A 22,252-nucleotide genomic window follows, 5' to 3' on the forward strand; every position below is an offset into this window, starting at 1 on the left:
TGATGCAGTTGTGCGTTTGCAGGCAGGGCAGGCTGCATGGCTGCAAATGGCCGAGTCCTGTCACTGCCTTTAATAGCTCCCTTCTGCTTTGGATGAAGCTATAACTGGAAGAAGCAGTTTATTTCCTTAGTTAGCTACCATCCTAGAGGTCCCCAAGAGTGTTGCTCAGGTTAGACTTGGAGCAAATGAAGGGATTAAGCCATGGAAATGAGAAGACCTGCCCTTGTCTGGGAGCCTGGCTTGAGGCAACAGAAGGCTGCAGAAACTCCCACCAGGAAGGAAGGCACAGGGTAGGAGTGAGCATGCCATCCCTAGAGCAAGGCATGGATGGGCAGTGGGGCTCAGTGGGAACGAATGTGGCCTCTGGAGTGAGCATAGCGGGGTCTGAATCCTGTTGCCTCTCACTAGTTGGGTAAGTCACCTAACCTTCATCAGCTCAATCTTCTCCTCTGTAAAATGGAGATGGTAATGGCACTTCCTTCTTGGGGACTATGGAGAGGATTCCATGAGGTCATGAATTTAGTGTTGAGCTGACTTGCATCCTTGTGTACCTGGGAAAGAAAGCCTAATTGGCAGGTTTATGTTTCATGAGGAAATGAAGTTGTGTTAGAAAGAAATTTATCTGGGCACAGGTGCCCTAACTTTGGTGCAGCTCCTTGTAACTAGGGCAGTCTTTAGTGGATGCTGGGATTAGCTAACCTGGATGGGACCAGTGCAGTGGAGGAAAGGCGTCGTCCTCACACCTGGGATTGGGAGAACCTTTGTCCATTTGATCTGTTCATTTACTCTGTGGTTACCCACTTGGGCCACATGTCATCTTTCCGCCTCCACAGGCATTTTAGGTGTGTATAAATAAATAAATATAAGATCCCCTTCTTTTTCTAACATGTGGGCATCTCTCCCTCTATTCATCTGTGTACATTTCTGCTCCCACATGCAAGTTTATTTATTTACCTTGGAAAATGTATGTTTGTTTTATAAATCCAAATGTAATTTTTTACACAGTTTATGCCAGTGTGAGTATGCCTGTGTTCTACCGCTCTGAGATCTTTGGGCGTAAGGGGATGGGAATGTCATGCACTGGGAAGGTATGCAGTTACCTGGGTAGTGTGCATGCTTGAAGAGAGTGCCAGGTGTGACCGTGTGATCAGGGAGAGCTCTAAGCCAGGCCTGAGTGTGTTGGGCGTCCATGGTCCTGGGTACAGGCATCACCCTACCTTCTGCTGATAAATGGAGGTGCTGTCCTGAGCCTGCCTCCAGGGGCAGCCTAGGGCCCAAGTCTAGGGAGACTGAGGCCCTTACAGCCAGGCTGTGTGGGAACTGCAGCTCAGAACCCTTGTAAGCCTTAGAAGGGGAATCTGGTCTCCCGATCTTGGGGTCCTGCCCCCAATCTTCTGCCTTCCTGTCTTTTGGGATCTCTCAGTGTTTGTCTGTCTCTCATTTGCTCTAGTCGAGGTATACACTGATCCTGCCCACATTAGAGGAGGTGGAGGTTTGCATCTGGTCTGGACTTTAAGAGGTATGAGGGCCAGAGGGAACATGGTGTGGGGGTCAAGGGAAATAGCTTGGGGGTGGCGGTTAGAGAACATTCAGAGAGTGGGTTCCTGAGGGCCAGAGTGTGGAAAAGGAGGAGTTGGCTCAGGCTTCCACTGGGAGACCAGGAGGCTAATAGAGTCTCAGGGCCTGGATTACTTCTGCCATGGGCCACTGATGGGGTTTGGGGGCTGAGGCCCCGGTGGCCTGGAGGGTCAGGCACTCAGTGGATGGGGGGCACTTTTTCCAGCCCTTGGAAAAACAAAGAGCAGATCGGGTAGTAAAACAAAAGCAAAGGAGACCTGGAAGCACCTGACAGCCCTAATTCATCACGGCCCAAGTTTTTTCCTGTGTTCCCATTATATTTGTTTGTAAAAGTGGAAATCAATTTTGAAGGTAATTTTCTGGAAAGAATGGAAGGGAGGTGGGAGGGCCGGATAAGGCAGAGATGGTAAAAGGAAAAATTTAGGCCAGGCACAGCCCAGGGGCAGCTCTTGGCAAGGTGAAAGAAAATTGCATATTCAATCTCCATCCATGAATCTCCCTCACTGCTGCCCGCCTCCTGCTTGAAAACAATGAAGGCTTTTTCCCAACGCTGGGCAGGGCCTCGGTATCAGCCTCACTTTAACTTCAGGGTCATTAATTCCCTGATTATTGAAGGAGAAGAGAGGGTTGCAGCGTTGTCAATTCCAAATGCACCCCCCCATGTGATCGGGCGCTGGCTGGGGTGGGGTGGGGGGCACCCAGGGTAAAGTGAGGTGTTGTTTGAGAAGGGTGTGGGGAGAGAGGAAATGGGGGAGCCACTGGACTATGGGGGAAGGAAGCCAGGAGGGTGGAAGAAGGCAGTCATTACTGCATACCTCTGTTGTGTTGTTATTGCAAATTAAAAGTAGCATGTTCCACTCCACAGCTATCTTTGGGGAGGGAGGGGCACCGAGGGAGGTGGGGGATCTTATCATTGCTTCTTCAGCAGACCAGCCGTGGTGTCACCGTGTGAGGTGACATTTGAATTTACAATTCCGCTGAGAAAAGCCATTAATTCACAAATTAACATTTCTCCCTCTCCCTCTCTCTTTAACACTCTCTCCCTCTCTCACATGGATGTGCAAGCAATTGAAAAGACAAAGGAAATAGCCTTAAGGAAGAGACTTTACTGCTAGTCTGTCTGTGCTGAGATTGCTCCCCCTGCTTCCAGATAGATAAACCAATTACCTGAGCAGCTCTGCTCCTGGCCGCCCGCGATCGCCTCCTTTTGTAGACTGCCTCCATGGCTGGATTACACTCGGTGTATCTCATTAATGTAAACCAGGCGTGCCCTGGTCACCAAGCTCTCTTCCCCACTCTCCCTCTGGAGGGGCAGCGGGAGGAGGGCTGGGGTCAGAAAAGGCAGGCAAGCAGGACCCCAAGGAAGACCAGAGGCTGCCACTGCTCGGCTTCCCAGGCCCTGGGCACTCGGGTGCAGCCTGCTGTGTTGACCGAGGCAGATGGGGGAAGTCGGTGGGTGAGCGCTCCTTGGTAGGCTTGCTCTGAACTGCGAGGACTGGGTATGGCTGGGGGCAGAGGCAGGAGCCAGAGCCTGACTCTCTCAGTGGCATTTCGGTCCAGATGCAGGGCCTGGCAGAACTAGAGAGGGATCTGAGTGCTCCCTGCGTAGGAAGAGTTTGGGGAAGTTTTGCTGAGTACACACTTATTTTAGTGGGATGAGATTCAGCCTGAAGGAGCTTGGAGAGAGGCTGAGGAGGGCCCAGAAGATGTGGCGAGGTTGCACCATATTGGGTAAACAAAAACCCAGCACTTGGGCACAATTATGTCTGTTTACCACCTAATTCTTGCACACACACACACCGACACACATACACGCACACAGACACACACACATGCACACCCAGCCATCCGACTCTTTTCCTAGAGAAGACAAGGGAGAAGGAGTGTGCTCCCAGGTTTCTAAAGTGAGCTTACATCGTAGGTAGGGAATTGCAGGGCCTCTCTCTGCTTTTGCTCTCCTCCCAGACCCTAGTTCAGCACTGTAAGAAGACATTTTTGTTGGCAGAGGGCAGCTGAGCAGAGTTTGTGCTTCTCTCTCTCTCTCTTTTTTTTTTTGAGATGAAGTTTCACTCTTGTTGCCCACGCTGGAGTGCAATGGCACGACCTCAGATTACTGCAACCTCTGCCTCCCAGTTCAAACAATTCTCCTGTCTCAGTCTCCTGAGTAGCTGAAGTTACAGGCGCCCGCCACCATACCTGGCTAATTTTTGTATTCTTAGTAGAGACAGGGTTTCACCATGTTGGCCAGGGTGGTCTTGAACTTCTGACCTCAGGTGATCCACCCACCTCGGCCTCCCAAAGTGCTGGGATTACAGGTATGAGCGACCGCGCCCAGCCTGAGTTTGTGCTTCTCTAAGGAGAGGTGCTCTGTGGATTATTGGTGGGGTTTCATGATTTCACACACTGTACTATCTAGCACATCACAGACTCTCCCCTCCCTAGAAGACAGGCCCTATGACAGTCCAGAAACCAAATCTATATCATGGCAACTGCCTGTCTAGAGAAGTGCCTGACTTTAACTGCATTGGCTCAACCCATGTTCATTTTCCAACTCAAACTCAAAACCTGCCTAATGTTCACTCAGTCCAAGAAAGAGCTGAGGTTCAAAGGTCAGCACTCACCAAAACACAGGGAAAAAAACTCATTTATGAACACACATTCATTGCTATGATTATATCTTCCTAGTAACCAAGGAAATTAAACTGCTCATACCTGAGGGGGCAGGTTTTCTGTCTTAGTTGGATCACATATTTTAGCCAACCTCTGGGTAGAGTTGGCAGTGAGCCTGTTGAATATTGACCATGTCGTTATCCAGAGGTAGGTGTAGGTTCCGTCGATGTTTTAGAAAGACCTTTATCTTGAGCCCTGTGCATAGGTGATTTGTATGTTTTTGTGGGGAAGTACAGGGGTTTAGCCCTGGCTGTGTGGATCGACATAGGTATATGCATCTGCATATAAGTCCTTGCCTTTATATCAGAGCCAGCAGCCAAATCACCAGCTACCTTTGCTTCCCAACTAGTTAATGCTGTTATGTGGATGAAGAGTTCCATCTGGTTGTTTGGGGAAGTATTTTGAGATTTAGCACAAAAGAGTATATATTTGTTCACAGAGTGCCAGAAATTCAGAATAGAGAGGTCAGTTCCACCCTACCAGGAGAGAATGTACAGAATTGCCCCGGAGGGGGCTGTATGTGTCCATCCACCACTGGAAATTGGGGTGGGTGGGTGCAGGTATACCACTGTCTCAGCAAAGGCTGTCAGGTACCCAAAACGTGCCCAGCTCCACGTTTGCACTCTCGTGGATGAGCACCTGTCTTGTCAGAATACATCTTCAACTTCCTAGTCTTTCACTTGGCAACTACCTTCCAGCCCTGCAGACAGGAATTGTTCTCCTTTCCCACCCCGCAAGGGCACCAAGCAGGAAATCCGCTGCCTCAGCTCTGCCCTTCTTCCCCAAGCACAAGCTATGGAAGCAGGAAGGAGGAGATGGGCGCCAAGGCTATCCCCAGGCCCTGCTGCTCCTGAGTTCGCCTCCCTGCGTTCCTCTTCCTCTGCAGACAAGCAGGCAGCTGAGAAGGGCAGGCAGCTGGAAAAAGGGTTGGAGAGGACGTAGGCCGGGGAGAATGGTCCTGGCAGCCTCCTTGACCATTGCTGCCCCCCACCCCCGGAGCCCAGAGAAGGACGACTCCTGCTCTGCCTTCCTCAGAGCCATGGTGGCCTTAGGGCTCTCTGGGACCCTCTCCATTTTGCCCCATTGGGGTGGAAAGGCATAGAGGGCTGGGGGAGGGCTGGGCCTGGCTCAGGGGCTGTGAGACAGATCACGAGCCTCAGAGCCGAGTTGCAGTGGAGCCAGTAATTCAAACCATCCTGACCCTTCAGTGAACCCGAACCTGCTGACCTTGACAGCACTAGACAAGAGAGGCCTCACAAACCTCAACCTGCACGGAGGCCTGGCCTTCCCTCCCTCCCATTCTTGGAGCCCTGTGGCCCATCCTCCAGGTGGCTCCTAATTTGGCTGCCCCCGTGAAATGTCAGCATCCCCTCCCTCCCTGAGGCTCGGCCTGCCTGCTTCAAAGCACCCTTTGTGCTCATCACTACTGGAGACAAGTGTGTGGGCATCTCCTGGGGGCCTTTCCAGGACTGGGGCTGGGGCTTTATCCTGCAGCCAGAGCTTTTACACCTCGCCCTTCTCCTTCTGCCCCAGGCTTCACCTTTTTCAGGAGGACTGGGTAGCGTGTGTGTGCATGTGTACATGTGTACTTGTGTATGTGTGTGCATGTGTGTAAGGTTGGGGTACACACAGGGGCAGGGGTAGAATGTGATCCAGACAGCAGACAAGGGGAGGGAAGAGAAGTCAGAGGAGAGCAGCTCCAGGAACCTGCATTAAAGTTAATGCACTTTATGAAGTTTATGCTTTCCTCCTAGGGAGAGCTGGATTCCATCCAGCAGCCTCCCGGAGCCTGCCAAACAGCTCCTGAAGCAGAAAGTGCGAGCAGGAGAGCAAGTAAGCCAGTGACAGAGGGGAAGATGCACAGACACACTCACACACACTCGCTGGCTCACACATATCTCCCTTGGCCTGGGCAGCCTGGGAAGCCTGCGATGGAGGGATGCAGACAGTAGATTTGGTAGGGGTGACTCCAGGAGCCTTTCTTTCCTCCTCTCTTCCGTCCTCACCTGCCATCTCCATCTCTTTAGGCAGAGTGCCCAGCATGGGCACTTGGGCAGTGTAGGCACCTGGGTGGACTGGTGGTGTGGGGAGCTGAGGGCACTGTGGGCCACCTGGGGCAGCCAGCTTGCAGGAGCCGCCTGGGTGAGGGACAGTGTGGGTGGTCTTGGGCAGTGGGTATGTGGCCTAGGCAGCAAAAGGGACCAGAATGCTATACAAAGGAACCTCTAGGGACTTGCTTTTTCTTCTGATGCTGGGGATCCATTTTTCTCTGGCATTTTGGTCTGAACTATGTGGGTGCCTTACAGCTACTGAAAATAGCTATTGGAGTCTTTTAAGGAGAAATAGAGACCTTATTTGTTTCCTGGTAATTCAAAGGAAATAAGTGGTTGACAATGTTAAAGTATGAAAGCTCACAGAGGGGCTTAAAAGCAAGTTGGAGTGTTGGAGTATCTGTTCTTCTGGACTCTTCCTCACATGCACAAGCACGTGGGTTCATGCATGTGTGCACTAATAATGTGTAAGTGGGCCAGGACCCTTGACTTTAGATGAAAAGGGACTGTGGGAGAGAAAATGCCTGGAGAGGAAGTCCGCAACATAGGCCTTTGCTCTGGCCTGTGGGCTTGGCACCATCATGTTGCTTGCCCCTGTGACTTCCGCGACATACCTCAGCTGGGGTCAGACAATGACAAGTCTATCTCCCTTTTCTTTCTGGGAACTCCATGTCTCTACGCAAGTTCTGCCAGGAACTGAGACAGAGGAGGATGACAGAGGTAGAACCATCCAGAAGCAGAGGATGGGGAGAAGAAGAGGGCAGAAGGATAGCAAAGGATGCTCAGAAATTGCTGACTGTGGAGGACGCCTTGGGAAGCCAGGAGGTGCTAGGCACAGGAGGCAGACACTGGCCAAGGATGGCATTGGTCCTTTCTCCACCCTGCGCTCTCCCTTCCCCTCCCTCCCCTCTTCCCTCCACACATCTTTATTGGTTCTGGTAATAGCGTTGATTTGCATGTCAGGCAAAGGCTTGCTACACACACAAAAAGGAAACCCTAGCCGTGGCGGTGTGGCAGTGTCAGCTCTCGCTGTTGTTCGACAGTGTAAAATTAAATTAATAAAGCCCCCAACACAGGAAAACATAACAGGAAATTAATGGCCTTTACTGTCGCTCTGATGCAGTCATTTGCAACCCTGCTTTCCGCACCAAAGACTTCATAAATGCAAGCAGTTTCTCTAAACAAGCATACTTAGGGCGGCCTGGTATGTAATTTTTCGCCTTGCTTGTGTCCTTTGAGCTAACAAAGCCCCCTTTCCTCTTGGCTCCAGAGATTTCTAACTGGTTCTGGTCCCTGCTGGAGCCAAATGGGGACAGCACTAAGCAGAGGGCCCCACCCCCTCCCTGAGAGCCCAGGGAAGGCTGAGGAAGGGCTAGGGTCCCAGGAGCTAGACACTCAGTGAGTCCTCCTTCCCCCCCAGCCCCTGCAGCAGGCCAGCAGGACTGCACACCAATGCTCCCAGGTGGGAAAGTTGATCTCCTTGGGGAATTCCCTAAATCCACTGGAAGCTCTCCCCTCTCCTTCCTCCCCTGGTTCTGTCCTCCCTCTCCCACAACCTGTGTGTTCCCTTCTTGGGGCCTCTGGCCTTCATCTCCCTCCTCCTTGTCGGTACCCACTCTCCCCCGTTTCACTTCTTCATACATGGGTTGCACACATCCAGGCTGGCTGTGACTTGGCAGTGGGTGCCATGCTTTTCTTCTCCACAGGTAACCTGGGGGCTTTTTTTCGGGGGAGCTAAGTTATTTAAAGTGAGGAAAGTAAATTTGCTGGTACATTTCCCTGGGGTTCTAGGTTTCCTCCATATCTCCCTCTTCTCTACAGGTTGGTTAGGAAATACCAGGGCCCTAAGGGGCCCCTCAGATTATCCCCCTGTCCTTGGACAGTTTTCAGTGAGCTAAGAGTCCTTGACTGCTTTGGTGTGTAAATCGGTGGGATAGTGAGGAAACTGACACCTTCCTCTCTGGCCTCTCTGGGGATCTTTGTATCAATGTGGGCCCAGGTGCCCACTGTGTTGGGAGGTATGAGAGGAGCAGAGAACCAGGATGTGGCTCTCAGGAGCTTACCGCCTGCTGGGGAAGGCAAGGCTTTTGCACTCAGACAACTGGCTGTTTGTTAAATGCCCAGACACGTGACTGTGTGTTCCGTAGGAATCTGGGTAACTGGACTAGAAGGGCAAGCAGGAAATGGGGCTTGAGCCTGGGAGCCTAGGAGTGGCTGAGATTGAGAGACCTTGGCTGGGCTGGATGGTGACAAGGCAGAGTGTCAGGTTCTTAAGGGTCATCCTGTCTTATCTGCCACTCACCATAGAACTCTTTCCTCCAGTAGTTCTGCCTGAAAGGCCACAGCTCTGCCTGGACATATGTCAGAGATGGACAGTGGCCATTGTTTGTTTGCAGCACCACTTTATACTGAGTCATGCGGGTTGAGGGAAGAGCACAGGATGTGGGATCCAAATGTCCAGATGTGGGTCCATCTCCACTCCCTACTTGCTCTGGGACCTTTGACTGATTACATAATATCTCTGAATCTGTTTCCTCATCTTTAAAATAGAAGTAATGGAATTTGCCACAGAGAATGGTGGTGGCGGTAAAGCTCTCCATTTGATACCCTCCCTTTCCTTCCCTCCCTCCCTTTCATCCACTCCACCATATTTACTGAGCTCTTGGCAAATGCTGGGCTAGGTCCTGGGTAGATTTCAGATTCTCACATGATACGGTTCCTGCCCTTGAGGGGGTTCCCTCACCATCCTGGTTACCCATCTCAGAATTCATTATTGAAGGCTAAAGTTCCTCAGAAATGAACACTGAACTCCAGAGACAGTCTAGCCAATGCCAGGCACAGTAGAGCCTTGCCACTCTCCCATCTGGAGACTCTACATCCATAATATAGCCTAAGATTACATTCGATTTTTTAGCAGCCGTGTCAGACTCAAGCTCATATTTAGTTCGTGGTCAACTAAAACCTCGAGATCTTTTTCACATCAATTGCTATCAAGCCAGGTCTACCCCATTCTGCACTTGTGTAATTGATTTTTTTTTAACCTAAACATAGGGCATTCCATTTATCCCTGCTGAATTTCATCTTGTTGGTTTGGGTTCTTAATTCTACCCGATTAAGGTCATAAGGATGTCTTCTATATCATCATCCAACTAGTTTTTTTCAAAAGAGTTATTTTCCTTGAAAACACAGGAAAGCCACATGGCCCACCGATGGAGACCTCCTCCTAGCTGCTATAAGTGAATGAATGCTTTGGGAACTACTGAGCCCAACAACCATCAATCATTTTACTTGTTTTCACGTTGTCCATTATGCTAGGAAGGAGATTCTTTGTCAAATGTTAACATTCACTACTTCCACAGAATTTCGTTAATAAATTATTTTTAAAAATCCAGTTTACATTGATGAGCAAATTGTGCACCTGCTATGTACAACATATGGCAGGACTGATTTACAAAGGTAAATAGGGCACAGTCCTTGACCTCAAGAAACTTACAATCTAGCAGGGAGGTAGACAGACACATCATTATATAAGCAGAATGTGATGAATGCCATGATCAAGGCATGAAGTCATATGATGAATGAAAAAAACAAAGGAGCAGTTGCTTCCAGTCAGGGCAACTAGGGAAGTGTTTATGAGGGAGGTATTTGATCTAAGCGTTGATATCGAGTAAATATGCCACAACTTATTTTTGTGAGTGCGTGCAAGCTCTGGGGTATCACCATTTCCTTTTCTGTTGGCTGTAATTAACTGTATAATAATTTCTTTTAAAGGATTTCCAGAACCTGATCCTGAATTTATGATTTTGAGTGTCATTTGCATACGTGTACTTCTCCCCCCTTTTCTAACAGACAGGATGGCATTGGGCTTGTCACTGCCTCACCCTTTCTTTGCGACATCTCAGGGATTATCAGCAGCAGTTTTAGGTCCTGTCTGGACCTGGGAAAGTTCATAGAAATTGCCAGAGGTTACCTGCCTGGCCCCTCCCTGACCAGGGCACCAGTGCCCTCCTACTGGGCTCAGTTTGAAGATGCTTTCCTTTGGTGAAGACAAAAGCAAGCTGAGGATTGAGAAGTTCTGCCTTCTCTCTCAATATCACATCCTCTTCCCTAGGACTGAGCCAAAACCTGCCTTTCTTTTCTTTCTTTCTCCAAACATAGCATCCAAGGCCCTTTTTTGTTGTCTCAGCTTGTTCTGAGCCTTTGTCTTCCTGACAGGCTCATGCCACCCTCATATCCATCCTTGGTTATGGTCCCCCCCTTCCATCTGTCATGTATCCTGTAAAAGAGGGAAAAAAGTGACTTCTATGATCATAAGTGGAATACATGCTCTTTGGGAAATACTTGGAAGAGATAGTAAATTTTTTAAAATTCCCTCACAATGTCATCACCAGGAGACAACCACTGTTGAATTTGGTAGATTTTCCCAGTCTCTTTCTTTTTTGTGTATATATAATTTTTTAAGCAAAAATTGAACAATACCATATAAGAAGCTTCATGTCATGCTATTTTCACCTAACATTACATAGGACCATTTTCACATATCATTAAATATTCTTTGAAAACACGATTTTTTAATGGCTGCATAATCTTCCGCTGTTCAATGTACATGTCCTTTTAAAATCTGGGATCATCATAATTTAAAGCTTATCTGTGTGCAACAACAGTGATTTTCCTTAAATGTCCTTCTTTTTTCACCCCCTCCCCCACTCCCACTCCCTTTATGCTGTCAGGTTGATTATATGAGCTTATAGAAGCAAAATTTCATTTTTAGAGCATCCCGTCCTCGTGGAATTATGGTCTCTTTTAGAATCTCTTGCCATGGAATCCCCGGCATGTCTTTCCCCAGCATGGATCATTTTGCTTGCTTCAATTCAGATTCTGCCCAGCACCCCCTTCCTGAGCTACTGTCAACTCTAGACGTGCTTGCTTTCTCCCTGCATCCCCACTATTTCCCTTTCATCAGTCTCTCTTTCTTGGTCAGAATTAAGTGGCCTGCAATAGTGGAAAGGGCTCTGAGCTAGGAACTTCAGTTCCCATTCTTATGACAACTAGCTATGTGACATGGGAAAACTACCTAATCTCTCTGAGCCAGGCTTTTGGGTTTTGTCTTAATTTTAAATACCTAAGAGGGAATCCAGTTAAATTCCCTTCATGATATTTTCCAGCTGTAGAACGTGAGTGACACTGAATTCAGAGTAGCATTCTCCTTTGTTGCTTCTTTTTCCTTCTAAAAGGTAAAATGTTGAGCATAGCAAGTTAAGAACTGATCAGTCTTTGCTTTTGGAATTCAGTTCAGAGGAGAAAACAAACATTAAAAAATAACTATGATATGAAGAGATCCTAAATTTGGCTCTGCCACTTACTGGCTATCATAAGTTGTTCTGGGTAAATTACCTAGTCTCTCTATCCCTCAGTTTCCCCAGGTTCGGAGGCATGTTGCCAGGGTTGAGTTCTTACTCCTCCGTCATCCGTGAGGCATGTAACCTTGGGAAAGTTCCTTAATCTCTGCACTTTCATTTCCGCATCTACAAAATGGGAACAATAATGTTTAAGTTCTCATGAAAATTAAGTGATGAATTAATATATGTAAGATTATCAGAGGAGTGCCTGATATATACTAAGCACTTAATAAATGTTAGTTGCTGTTATTGTAAGGATTAAATCAGTATATGCATGTTAAGTATAGTGTCTGGTGTCCAAGTAGAAACTGGATCTGTTTTAGTTATTATTAGTGCTATTTCTACAATAAAGGTTTGGATAGATGGCTGTTGGAATGCAGACAAAGGAGAAATTAATGGTGAGGGAGGAGCTAACAGCCCTCTTGTATATGTCTGAGAAAACTCAATCCTGAAAAGCTCAGGAGATTTATAGCAAGTGAGCAACAAAACTAGGATTTCAACCCAGGAGATGTTACTTCTGGTCCAGCATTGTGTTAGGGTCACCAGTACCATTAGTGTCCATAGAGGCTGGTGGGTGTGAATGGGCACAGCAAGCCTGAGGTCAGGCAGGCCCACAGCTACCCCAGCCTCTCCCTGTTCATGAATTCACTGAGTGTTTAAAAGCTGGGCTTAGTCAAGTACAGCAGGTAGTTTCCTAGGGCTAGACGGCTGGGCAGAACCTGGTCTTGTCCCTAGCCAAGGTTTGGGCCAGATTTCCAAAGCCTTCTTCATGTCCACCTCTTTTTTTTTTTTTTTTTAAGACACGGTCTCACTCTGTCTCCCAGGCTGGAGTGCAGTGGCATGATCTCAGCTCACTGCAGCCTCCACCTCAGGGGCTCAAGTGATCCTCCCATCTCAGCCTCCCAAGTAGCTGAGACCACAGGCACATGCTACCACACCCAGCTAATTTTTGTATTTTTAGTAGAGACGGGGTTTCACCATGTTGACCAGGTTGGTCTTGACCTCCTGAGCTAAAGCAATCTGCCCACCTCGGCCTCCCAAAGTGCTGGGGTTACAGGAGTGAGCCACTGCACCTGGCCCACTTTATGCCCACCTCTTGAGCTTGGCTTGGGAACTGTGGCCAGGCCAGACTCACTGAATGCCCAGTTTAAAGATGGAAGGCAATGAGGCGTATCATCCATCTCCCTGGACAAGCAGTGTCACCATAGCTCCTTCCCAGCCTGGCCCTCTGGAGCCCCTTCCCTCCCCTCTCCTTTTTCCTATCTATTCCTCCCTCACTGCCCGAATCCCACTTCCCCCTCATCCTCTCTTCCTCCCTCCCATCTCCTATCTCACTTACCTTTCTCTTCATTCTGGAACACTCCTTCCTTTTCTTTCCTCCTCCACTCTCCCTTGTGAACCCTCACACCCCCAATCCATCAATCCTCCCTCCTCTACCAGTCTGGACTGCACCTGACCTCTGGGGAGCCACCCCATTCCTCAGCTCCCAAACCTCACTCCCTGTTCCCAGTTGGACTTCCATCTCCCTGGTTCTGCTGTGCCGCCGTGGGGGTGGGGCTGGGGCTGCACAGGCGGGCTGCCCTGAATGACAAGCGGGGATATTGATCGCGTTCTGAACTCAGCCCAGCCGATACAAGGTAATTAATGACTCCATTTGCCTCACTACCGAGGAGAACAATTGAGTTTGAAACTGCAACAACTGGCAGCTGAGAAGACTGGGGGGCAGCCTGGGGGTGAACCCCTCAGAGGCGGAAGTAATGTGTGGAGTAGCTAGGCAGAGAGAGCACCGTCTGAGCAGAGGCCACCATCAGAACGGGAAGAGCCCCATCCCCAGCACAGCTGGCCCCTGAGCCCCACTGCTTCCCCAGCCCTTGAGGCCTGAGGCCCATCACCCACTGTTCCCGCTGCCTCCACACTTTTCTCTTTTCTTCCCATATCACTTTTTGAGGTCATTTTCTGCCTGTGGATAAAGACTCCGTTTCCCCAAGACTGCTTCTTGCCAGCTGTGCAATCTTGCACATATTTTGAACTCTCCCTGAGCCTGTTTCCTCGTTTGTAAAATTGAACTAACAGTGTCATTTTTCCAAGTGTTCTGTGAAGACTGTGGATAATGTGCATAAAGTACCTTGAGCCTGCCCAGAACACAGTAAGTGTTCGGTAAGCGATGATGGATCCTTGACAGAGAAGGCAAACGTGGCAGAATGGAGAGAGCTTCGGAGTCTGACACCCCTGAGTTCACATCCAGGCTCTGCTGCTTCCTACCTTTGTGGTGTTGAACAAATAATTTTGCCTCTCTATTTCCTTTTCTAGAAAGTGAGAATAATAATAAGCACCTTGTAAAGTTTGAAGAGATTGATGAGTGTAGGTGAAAGCCCTAATATCATTACTTTCTCCATAGACAGATAGATGTTTGTATTTGAGCTTAGAAAACTGAAGTTAGTGCAATTTTTTTGTTTGATTTTTTTGTTTGTTTGTTTTGTTTTGTTTTGAGGCAGAGTCTCACTCTGTCGCCCAGGCTGGCACCATCTCAGCTCACTGCAACCTCCGCCTCCTGGGTTCAAGCGATTCTCCTGCCTCAGGCCTCCCAAGTAGATGGGATTACAGGCCTCCGCCACTACACCCAGCTAACTTTTTGTATTTTTAGTAAAGATGGGGTTTTACCATGTTGGCCAGGCTGGTCTCGAATTCATGACCTTGTGATTCACCCGCCTCAAGCCTCCCAAAGTGCTGGGATGACAGGCGTGAGCCACCACACGTGGCCAAAGTTAGTGTAATTCTTTGCTATACTTAAATTCTTTTCAAATACCTCATCTTGCTTCCTGGGATTTGATGGGCAACCCCATTCATACCATCCTGATTTTGTAGACTTTGATGAGCCTTGGTGCTTTCTGACAGAGGAAATGACATCATTTCATTTTCATTTTCTTTCTTTTTCTTTCTTTTCTTTTCTTTTTTTTTTTTTTTTTTTGAGACAGGGTCTCACTCTGTTGTCCGGGCTGAATGCAGTGGCACTATCTTAGCTCACCACAACCTTGACCTCCCAGGCTTAAGCAATACTCCTGCCTCAGCCTCCTGAGTAGCTGAGCCACAGGTGCATGCAACCATGCCCAGCTAATTTTTTATATTTTGTAGAGATAAGGTCTCGCTATGTTGCCCAGGCTGGTCTCACACTCCTGGACACAAGCAATCCTCCAGGCTCAGCTTCCCAAAGTGTTGAGATTACAGGCGTGAGCCACCATACCTGGCCCATTATTTCATTTTATCTATTACCACCACCCCCAACTGTCTCTTGTCCCTTGCAGTGACCCTTCTGTCCCTAGCCCTGCTCCCAAGACAGTGTTCAGGGAGTGTCCCCCTCCCCAAGCTGCTGAGACCCCACTGGACAACTCCGTTCATGACTGGCCAGTACCAGGGCCCTGACCTGGGGTGAGAGGTGTGAGATAGGGCCCAGCTCCAGGGCCACCCAGGAATAGACGGGGAGTGAGTGGCAGGGCTGAATGAATGAGGAGATGAGATCTTTCGGTTGAGGAGTAAAGACATTTTTAATAGTGATTCTAGAAGTAGCACATACTAATTGCACAAAGCCTGGACGATATGGAAAAACTTAGATAAAAAGAAAATAAAAATTGCTTGTGATCAAGAAGTAACCACTGTCACCACACCAGCAGCTCTCCTTCCAGTCAAGTTGATCTTTGGTTTTGGAGTTCTCTTCGTTTGCCTGGAGACTCGGGTCCTGCTGCCAGCAGCCCCACACTCTGGGCTCTGGCTGGGCAGGCAGCCACTCTGTCTGTCCGTTTAGTCCACAGCTGTCGGGGCACCTGCCCTGTGCCAAGATCCCCAGTAAATGTCCCCTTGAGCCAGCCACTTGCCCTGCACCTTATATACTCTGAGCCTCAGTTTCCTCCCCAGTAAAAAGGGATTAGAATCCCTACTTACCTTGGAGAGTGGTTGGGAAGACCAAATACCTTAGATCTATGAAGACCTTTTGTTAAATGCTAAGCAAATATGAAACAGTCAGAGAAGAAGACAATATGAGCTTTGTTATCCTTGAAAGAATAATCTATGTCAAAGTTTTGACTCAGCAGTTTGTTTAATTGAATTAATTTATTTACATACTATCCGTGTTCCAAAAAGACCTGTGGCAGCTCACCCCCTTGAGAGTGCTCATGCCACAGTGGACAGAGCACCTGGAATGGCCCAGTCCTGGGAGTCCCATTCCCCAGTTGTGTGACCTTGGAAAAGTCACGGCCCACCCCTGCTAGTTATGGTAACATGAAGAATTTGGACCAGACATCCCCTAATCATCTGGGCACAGTCTGCACTCAGCCAGCACATGTGCCACAGGCTGTAGCCTCCATTTGGGGAGGGTGCCAGGCAGAGAATGAGGGATGCCGAGAGGGAGGCTGTGCCCTGGATGGAGCCAAGTGGCCTTCAACTGGGCCCACTGTGTTTGGCACCCAGGCTGCAGAGTGAAATGATTTCGAGGGCAGGCTCTGTACTCAGACCCGGATTCAAATCTGGCTGTCATTTACTAGCTGCAAGGCCTTTGACAAGCTACTTAACCTCTCTTTGCCTCAGCTTCCTTATCTTTAAAATGGGTATCATAGTACTTCCCCCACAGGGTTGTCGGAAGGATTGAATGAGCTCTGTAAATAACAGCAATGGCATGTCATGAGTTCTTGATACTTGTGAGCTGCTGCAGAATGGGAGTTGGGCAGGGGGCAGACGGAGAATGAGGCTGAACCCTCCCTCTATGGAGACTGACTAGCACAGGGTCCCTTCCTTGCTCTGTTTGGTCTTATTAAATCCACAGCCACCTCCAGACCCAGTCTAAAAATGTGACCAGAGAATGGGGAAGAATACTGGAAATCAGAATTGCTCCTGAACGCGCAGGACACATGACCAGCAGCCTCCAGCCCTCTTGGTGCAGGGAGCTCAAATGTAGATGCGTTCTCCAGGCCCCAGTCTCAAGCAGCCTCTGCCACCTGCTTTGGATGGCAGCTCAGAAGCCCCAGGGTTAAGTTCTGCTGCTCACCAAGAACACAGTGTTGTCTGTGTGTTGGTAGAGGCACCAGAGATGGGCAGGATGGTGTTTCTGAGAGTGGGAAAGGCCTGCGGGTCAGAGTTGATGCTGTTAGAGGCTAACAAGCAGTGGGGATAGCACATTTGCTAGCCAGGGATGTGTGGGGCTTGCCTGATGAGAGACTGGGTGTCCTGTGGTGCCAGGCCAGTCAGGTGGCCAGTCCCAATACCTTCTGCCAGAGGTATAGCTTTGAATACCACCCAGGAGAGTCTGAGTACCTACTCGGGGCTATTCCTGATGCTGGAGCCGCAGAAATGCATTAGTCACGGTCCCTGCCGCAAGGTGCTCTTAGACTGGCTGCCGGGCATGGGGGCAAAGGGGCTGTTGGGTAGGGGATCTTCTTTGAAATGGATGCTGTGTAATCACTTACGCGCTTTCCTTCCCTGCTTACTAGATTAAGAACGGCTTTTACGTCCTAGAAACCTAGATTAAGATTGGCTTCTGCTTCCACCTCTGTTTCAGCCCAGCTCTGCCAGACAGCCCTTCAACAGCTGGGCCTAACAGGGGTCTCTTTCTTCCTCCTTGCTGTCCCATCTGAGACTTTGCCCTTGGAAAGCCCCATGCTGAGCTCGCTCCCCATCTTCCCCGGAGAACCCTCTAGGTGGTCAGCACTGACAGCTGTCTTCCTTCTTTCCTTTTTGACTCCTCCTCCTTTACTCTCTTCTCCTTTTCCTCCTCCTCTCCTTCCCCTGGAAAGCCACCCTCATCCAGGCCCTGGGCACCAGGTAGCAGGACACCCAGGCCCTGGGCACCAGGTAGCAGGACACCCAGGCTTCAGCCAAAGCAGAGCCAGCTGGTTTTGTTCCTGCAGTAAGTGTCCTCATCCCAGCCGGGCTTCCAGCTTCTGGCGCGGAAGGCTTCTTTCCTTTCTTCCCCTCCCGCTTTCTGCCCTTCCGTGCCTCTGGGCTTCCTTCTTCCCTGAGTTTCTCCTCCTTGGACCTTCTGATCCAGGGCTTCTCCCAACCCCCTTTCCTCCTTCCCTTCCTGCCGTCTCTCCTTGGCTTCATTCCTCCCTTCCTTCCCTAGCTGATGGAAGGACGCCACCCCCTCCTCTGGAAAGAGCCGGGAGAGCCTACTGGACGGACGTGTGGTGGATTTGGAGGGCTGGCTGGCTGTCCCCCATCAGTAATGCCGCTGCCCTCTCCCCGGCCCTGCGGCTCACCTCTCTGCTCCACATAAGTTTCTTTGTGCTCCTTCGCCATTCATCATGACTGCTGCCCTCCCTCTCCTACAAGAGTTCCCGCAAGCCTCCTCCAGCCTCTCTGCGGGGCGGGGGTTCTCCGCATGCTTTCATCACACCACTTTGTTTTCCTTCTCCTCTAGCACCTCCTTTCTCCTCCCCACTTCCCTCTCCTCTGCTTCCCCGCCTCCCACTGCCACCTCTTCCAGTAGCAGGCTTCCTTAGCCTTTGCCTCCCTTCCCTCCCCCTTCCCCTCCGTTGCTGCCTCTGTAACCTGTCTTACCACCAGGGCCTGAGTATACAAAAAATAAATAAATAAATAAATAAATAAAAAGGTCAGTGAGTGGAGGGAGCAGCAATAACCCCTAAAACAGTACTATCAGTGGAACATGATTGATCAATTGAATTCCATAGCGGCTGAAAAATGTGGGATTAAGTAGTGTATTATACGCACAATGAGTTGAGGCATGATGTTCATTTCAAGTTCATTTCGCCGGCCTCTGCCACCAGATCAGGCAATCAATAGGGGCAGCAGATATCATATATCACCTCTCTGCGGGCCGGGGAGAGAGCACCATAATCTCTCGCAAATTTAGAGTGACAGATTTGTCAAGATCTGAAGGGCCCCTGAATAAATGAAGGCAAAGAGACTCCTCCAGCCAGTGACCTGAGGACAAAGCTTCAGTTCAGGCCCTACACACACACACACACACACACACGCACACACACACACACGCACACACACAGTGAGCCAAGCCACATACAGATAGGCATATACACAAATCTACACAGAGGCATGAGGGGAGTCCTGCCACACATGCACACACATAATGTGTGAACACATGCTCACAAATACACCCTCTCTGCCCCTGCAATAACCATATATGAAGACACTTGATGCCTTCCTCAGCCCTGAGACTCTGATTTCCCCAAAAGGTAGGAGGGCTCCAGGAAGGGAGAATCAGACACAGTAGGACATGCAAATAGCTACAGGGAGTGAAATGAGGATGATGGCACATCCTGAAAAAAGAAGCAGGCACAGGAGAAATGGGGCATGTGGCCTCATGGTCCTCATGCAATCACACACAGACACACACTTCCTTTCAGAAAGCTTCTCATTCTCATTTCAACACACGCAGACCCTTGTTTATCTGGATGTTTATTTGTGTACAAGTGCATAGACACACAATACTCACACAAAAGGGAAAAATAAATTTACCACACTCCAACTTTCAACTCACATGTTGATGCACACATCCCATAAGACTGAAATGATTCCAGAGCCTTACACTGAAAAACCACAACCACCAAGTTTTGTGTCCATGGGGAACAAATATTGAAGCTTCCTCTGTCTGTCTGCTTCAGATGTGGTCCTGGTCTTGATCTCTGTCTCTTTCTCCCTCTCTTTCTGTCTCTCCTTCTCTCTCTCTCTCTCTCTCTCTCTCTCTCACACACACACACACACTCTCACACACACACACACACACACACACTTTCTTTGCTTTCCTACCCCCTCCAGAATAGATATGGAGGGAAGATGAGAGGTCACATTAGGAAAGCAGACCCCACGCTCGGTCTGGGAGGCCAGCAAGGGAGGATGGCTGCAGGTTGAGTTAATCAATATGTAATATTTTCTATGGTCTCCTGAATGATACTGTACGGTGTTACTGTATATAATGCAATATTGATTATATCATATCGTATAATCACCTATAAACTGATACATATAACAGTCCCAGAGGAACACCCTGGGGCCTCCGGCTTGGGCTGGCCCCAGGCCCAAGGCTCTTCAGCTGGTCTTGGGCTGAGGAGAGCCCAGGAGTGACCAAGTTGGTGTAGGGTTTGTTGGGGAAACCCCACTGTGGGGAGTTGCAAGGTGTGGGTTAAGGGAGAGGCTGCAGAGCAGGCACATTGCCTACTGTACACCTTGAAAATGCCAGGGAACTGAGGCTGGAGGCAGGGATAGGGAAGGGCTGAGAACACCTGGGGAAAGGGGACATGGAAACAGGACTGACCTGTAGCCTAGGGGGAGCGGGCACCAGTGTGACAAGTCTCTGCTCCCTCTGGAGACCTGCAGGAGGAACCAGGTAACCAAGAAACTGGCTCCTGTAGGAGGCCTAAGCCCAGGTCCAGGTTGGAGACAGAGGCCGAGAAGGTGGCTGGGGCACAGCGGCATCCACGGGGGCCCTTCTGTGGGCTCTGTCCAACTGGGAGCTTTGCTGCTCTAGCGACACCTCGTTCCTCCCGCTTGGCTTCCCTCTGGCCTCAGTCCTGGCCCAACCCAAGCAGAGTGCCTCAGCTCTGCCTCAGAGCCCCTCCTCCATCAGGGCGAAGTTAATTACTTCACCCAGTCTCCAGGTTACACTCGGCCTTGGAAATTTGATGGTTTTCATCCCTTGGAATCAGTGGAACTGAAATTCATCTCGGAGCCGAGTTCAATTCTCCACAGGCTCAGTAATGCCCGTCTGAGACACCCAGCTTCTTTCTTCCCCAGGCTGGCCCTGGTTTGGGGGCAGGGGGTGGTTCAGGGAGACATGCCCTGGGGAGCTGGCTCCTGGAAGCCCGCTGGCTCCACCTCTGGCTAATCCTTCCTGACCCCACAGTGTGACCACTCCATCTCTTACCAGGTCCTCAGGTCCTTCTGTTCCCTGGGCTTCCTCAGCCAGGTCTCTGAGGCAGGGCTACCCTCTGGTGTCAGCCCCACTGGCCTAGGGCTGAGAGTAGGGGGTCCCATAGGGGTGCAGAGCTCCAGGGCCGGGTGCCCACCTCTCTGCCCTGCACTGTTCCTGTGCCTCTGCTGGCCTGGCGCTAATGCCCTGAGTGTCCATGTGTTCTCCAGATGTGTCCGAGGGCTCAGTCCCCAATGGAGATTCCCAGAGTGGCGTGGACAGTTTGCGGAAGCACTTGCGAGCTGACACCTTCACCCAGCAGCAGCTGGAAGCTTTGGATCGGGTCTTTGAGCGTCCTTCCTACCCTGACGTCTTCCAGGCATCAGAGCACATCAAATCAGAACAGGTGAGGAGGGAGTTTTCTGCTTGCAGAAGTAGAAAGGACCCAGCAGAGCAAGGCCTCTCAAGAACTCGTTCACCAAACACCACGTGCATAGCCAGCATTGTATGTGTTACACACGTGTGTTCTGTGTGTGTGCAGTGTGAACAGGCTTACACGAGACAGTATAGTATCGTTAAGACAAATCTTTATGGTCTGTATATAGTAATTAGAAATGATGAGTTCTGGATGCAAGAGTATGGCCTTGGGTAAATCATCTCTGTTCAGAGCCTCAATTTCCCCATCTATAGAATGAAGGGCTTGGATGTAGGATTTGTCAAGTCCCTTCTAGCTCCACTTCTCCGTGGTTCTGGCATGGAGTACTCAGGAACATCCTCTTGCTGTGTCCCTTGCCCACAGCCCCTCAGGTCCTACAGAAAATCTATGCTAGCCTGGGGAGCTTTCCTTGCCCAGTGTCAGGAGAGCCCACCTGTGCCTGCCTCCTGCTCCCCAAGCCAGCCATTCGATGGAACCCTAGGTAGGCTGGCAGCTTACCACTTACACCCAACACTCTCTGCAGACACTGAGCAGCCCAGGACACACAGCATGGGGCACAGCATACAACACACCAGCAAAATGCACAACGCAAAAACCGCCTCCGAACTTTTCCATGGGCTGGTGTGCGTGTGTTCACACTCCACCCACAGCCCATGGTACTGTGCTCACACTCCACTGTCCACCTGCTCCCCCACCCGCAGCCCATGGTACTGTGTTCACACACCACTGTCCACCTGTTCCCCCCAATAGCCCACGGTATTGTGCACACTCCGCCGTCCACCTGCTCCTCCACCCACAGCCCATGGTACTGTGCTCACACACCACTGCCCACCTGCTCCCCCACCCACAGCCCACGGTACTGTGTTCACACACCACTGTCCACCTGCTCCCCCACCCACAGCCCACGGTACTCACAGCATGTCCCGGTAGCCGCATGGAGCCAGTGGGTGTGTGCTGTCCCCAGATTACCAGCTCAGTATACCCCTAGCATATGCCTCCAACCACATACGCTGGGTAGAGCCCCCAGCACACCTGCTTACACACAGGGGCACACTCCCATCCCTGCTACACATGCGGCCCAGGCCAGGCCCACGGTCGCAGTACAACACAGCACTGCTGTGCTTGCATGCACACACACACGCTCCCACACATGCACATCAGTGCAGCCCCACAGCCTCGCACACTACAGTTCCACTCTAAGACTCCAATAGCTCCCAGCCTTTCTCCCCGCCCGTCCTTTTATCCC

General features: G+C 50.1%; 1 protein-coding gene across 8 annotated transcripts in view; it reads left to right on the forward strand.

Annotated features, from left to right (window-relative positions):
• The window catches only part of PAX2 (paired box 2), a 93,785-nt gene that overhangs the window by 49,929 nt on the left and 21,604 nt on the right, over positions 1-22,252 (forward strand). For 5 of the 8 annotated variants that reach the window (XM_025396794.1, XM_025396800.1, XM_025396798.1 and 2 more), the window contains one exon: positions 20,801-20,976. In XM_025396794.1, coding sequence (XP_025252579.1) covers positions 20,801-20,976 — 176 coding nt within the window. Of the gene's footprint in view, positions 1-1,450; positions 1,520-20,800; positions 20,977-22,252 lie in introns of all 8 variants that reach the window. The other 3 variants (XM_025396795.1, XM_025396793.1, XM_025396796.1) reach the window with 1 other exon arrangement.

This window comes from Theropithecus gelada, chromosome 9, assembly GCF_003255815.1.
Source record: "Theropithecus gelada isolate Dixy chromosome 9, Tgel_1.0, whole genome shotgun sequence".
In the NCBI taxonomy this organism is placed as follows: Eukaryota; Metazoa; Chordata; class Mammalia; order Primates; family Cercopithecidae; genus Theropithecus; species Theropithecus gelada.